At 34.9% G+C, this 3,241-nt stretch overlaps 1 protein-coding gene across 1 annotated transcript; it reads left to right on the forward strand.

The window, feature by feature from the left end:
- The first annotated feature begins 1,913 nt into the window (after positions 1-1,913).
- LOC108323169 (pentatricopeptide repeat-containing protein At4g14820) lies at positions 1,914-2,699 on the forward strand. Its single transcript, XM_017555533.2, has one exon. The coding sequence runs from the start codon at positions 1,914-1,916 to the stop codon at positions 2,697-2,699; it is 786 nt and encodes a 261-aa protein (XP_017411022.2).
- The last annotated feature ends 542 nt before the right edge of the window (positions 2,700-3,241 follow it).

Raw genomic sequence — 3,241 nt, forward strand, 5'->3', positions numbered from 1 at the left:
TAAAATGTCTTTGGCTACTTATGTGCCTATAGCTGGCTCCTACAGCACAAGTTTTTGTACAAAACCAGATTTTTGTTCGTGTAATCGTTTACAGGGTCCTTGTAATCGATTACAATGAACAAAAATATCAGAGCGGCTGTAGCGGAAGGGTTAGTGTGGAACAACAAACCAAGAGGGGGAGGGTGAATTGGTTCTTAATAAAAGCGTGTGCCTTTAAAATTTCTACTCAATTAAACTTACTTAGCAAATAATAATAACAAGTAAGTAAAGTAAGGTTGAGAGAAATTTGCACAGATGATTTTATCCTGGTTCGGATCTTACCAATCCTACGTCCAGTCGCTTATCTCAAAACAAGATAAATTATTCACTAATCACAAAACAATTACAAACTACAATCACAAAGATACAATTTGTAAAAGTTTAGAAAACACCTCTCTTCATGCCACAAGAGATAAACCTACACCTCCTTTGAATCTTCACAAAGGATGAAACACTTCTTCCGAATACTTCACAAAGGATGACTTCCTCTTCCGAATACTTCCTTAGACACACCAAGGATGAACCAGCTATTCCTGTGCCACCTAGCAACACTTCACCAGCTCCACAGGCAAGAGTTTCCTTAGCCGAACAATAGCTCACAATTCTCAAGAGTTTCTGAGTTCTAGAGCACAAGGGAAGAGTTCTATATATAACAAATGAAGCCTTCCATTCTACTTATAGGCTTCCTTTCACTAAAAGTCAAACTTAACGGCTAGTTTGTCCAACGACCATAAACGACTAGTTTGTCTAACGGCCATAAACGACTAGTTTCTCCAACGTTCGTGTTGAGTGCGATACTCTTGTCGTTAAGCGTCACTATTCATGTGAATAGTGTTACTATTCATATGAATAGTGCTACAGTGTTTTGCCACAATGATTTCACAAAACACAAATCTTTCACTCTTTAATCTAAGTCCTATTAAATCTAGACTTATTACAAAAGCTTTATAATACAATACAAGTCTTCAAAATAATTCTTCATGAATCTTGATTCTTCTTGACTTGATTTGGGCATCATCAAAACTTTATCTTCATCATTTTGCTAACAATCTTCCCCTTTTTGATGATGATGATCAAAAACTCCTTTGATTTAAAGCTTTTAGTAATAATCTGCATACAACACAACTTAAGGAAGAAAAGAATAGTAGTGAACTTAGAAATAAGCTTTAAACATTTTCTCCCCCTTTTTTATCATAATTAAAAAGTTGTGTTTAATTGCTCTCCCTAAATTACTTAGAAGATATACTTCCCTTAATAAAAGCATGTATGCATAGGAATATTAAGGAAAAAACAACACACATTTTATTGAATTCAAATAAACATTCAACCATACAAGAATGAATAGTACAAATAGTTGAAAGGAGGGATGAGAGGGGTTAAATATCCTTGAAAATAGGTTGCTAATGTCCAAAAATTCGAAATATGATCGTTTTTCTGCAACTTGTACAACGTTAATCGATTAACCTAATGAGTTAATCGATTAACGCTAATTGATTAACTTGATAAGTTAATCGATTAACCTGACGCTGATTTTCATAAAACACAGTTTTTGGCCTATGTTGAACTTTAAGACATTTCTAATATCCCTAAATCTCTTCTAAGCTCACAAAATCTATCTTTAAGCTATGCTTTGGTGAAAATATCAACTAATTGGTGTTTTGTGTCAATATATTCTATCTCACCAATCTTCTTTTTGCACATGATCTCTAAGGAAATTATGCATAATCTCTATGTGCTTGGTTCTAGAGTGCATTATGGGATTCTTTGTAAGATTAATTGCACTTATATTATCACACTTAAGTGGTATATGATCCAGCAGCAATATAATTTGCACATCACACACTATCCAATCTGTAATCTTCCAAATATCACCCATGAAAACAAAAACTACAAAAGAAAAAAAGCATACTTGGGTCGCGAACAGTGACATTAACAATGTAACCGCGTTCGAGGAGGAACTTGACAAGTCAGGAAGCGATGTAACCGGAAGCGCCGGTAACACAAACAACTTGGCCAGTGTCGGTGGTCATTCTGAATTATGTTCTTCTACTCTATTGAAGGTCGTTTCCAAACTTTCTTCCTTGAATATGGGCTTGAAGGTTCACAGCCTTGTTTCCAAGTTGGGGTTCCATGACGACCCTTTTATTCAAACCGCCTTGATTGCCATGTACACATCATGTGGACGTATTATGGATGCCCGTTTGGTGTTTGACAAAATGTCTCACAGGGATATCGTTACCTGCAATATTATGATTGATGGGTATTCCCAGAGTGGTCATTATGACCATGTTCTAAGGCTCTATGAAGAAACGAAGATTTCTGGTATGGAGCTTGATTCTATTATCCTTTTTACCATGCTTTCTACTTGTGGTCATGCGGGAAATTTAAGCTATGACAAAGCAATTCATGAGTTCATTAAGGATAACGGTTTTCATGTTGACTCACATCTACATATTGCTCTTGTTATTATGTATGCGAGTTGTGGTTCTATGTATCTGGCTAGGGAAGTCTATGATCAACTTCCCTTAAATCATTTAGTTGTTTCTACTGCGATGTTTTCGGGGTATGCAAAGATTGGATTGGCGAAAGATGCGTGCTTCATATTTTACCAAATAGTTGAGAAGGACTTGGTGTGTTGGAGTGTCATGATATCCTTTTAGGTTTTAAAGTATAAGAAACAAAAGGGAAAATGATATCTTTTATTGAGCATAAGCGAATATTTAAACTACAGGATTGGTACACGACTTTGAGAAATATCTACTAAACTTAATTAATTAAATAATGCATAAAATCCTTCTAAAAAATAGGATAAAAATATTTTTTTATTTAATTTATTTGACTCTTCCAACCAAATGTTGTTTGAATCACAAAATTTCAACATATCTGGTCATGTTGAAAGTGATTAGTCTTAGGAGGCTCTTGAATTGTTTGATGAGATGCAGCGACAAAGAGAACTGAGATAAGAGAAAGATCGTCAATAACAAGGTTGATGCTCTACAATTGAGATGAGAGAAAGAGAGAGAAATTCATTGGTCAAAGAGGAGAGAAAGAGAGAGAAATAAAATATTAAAAACGAAAAAATTCTTTTCTCTGAGTCAAAGAGAAAGAAATAGTTGGGTCTACGTCGCATAGAGAGGAGAGAGAAGAAAATACATGCTTTTTTGTCACGTCATCACATAGTTAACTCTGTTTCTACAAAATT

The sequence above is a fragment of the Vigna angularis genome, chromosome 6 (genome assembly GCF_016808095.1).
Source record: "Vigna angularis cultivar LongXiaoDou No.4 chromosome 6, ASM1680809v1, whole genome shotgun sequence".
NCBI lineage: Eukaryota > Viridiplantae > Streptophyta > Magnoliopsida > Fabales > Fabaceae > Vigna > Vigna angularis.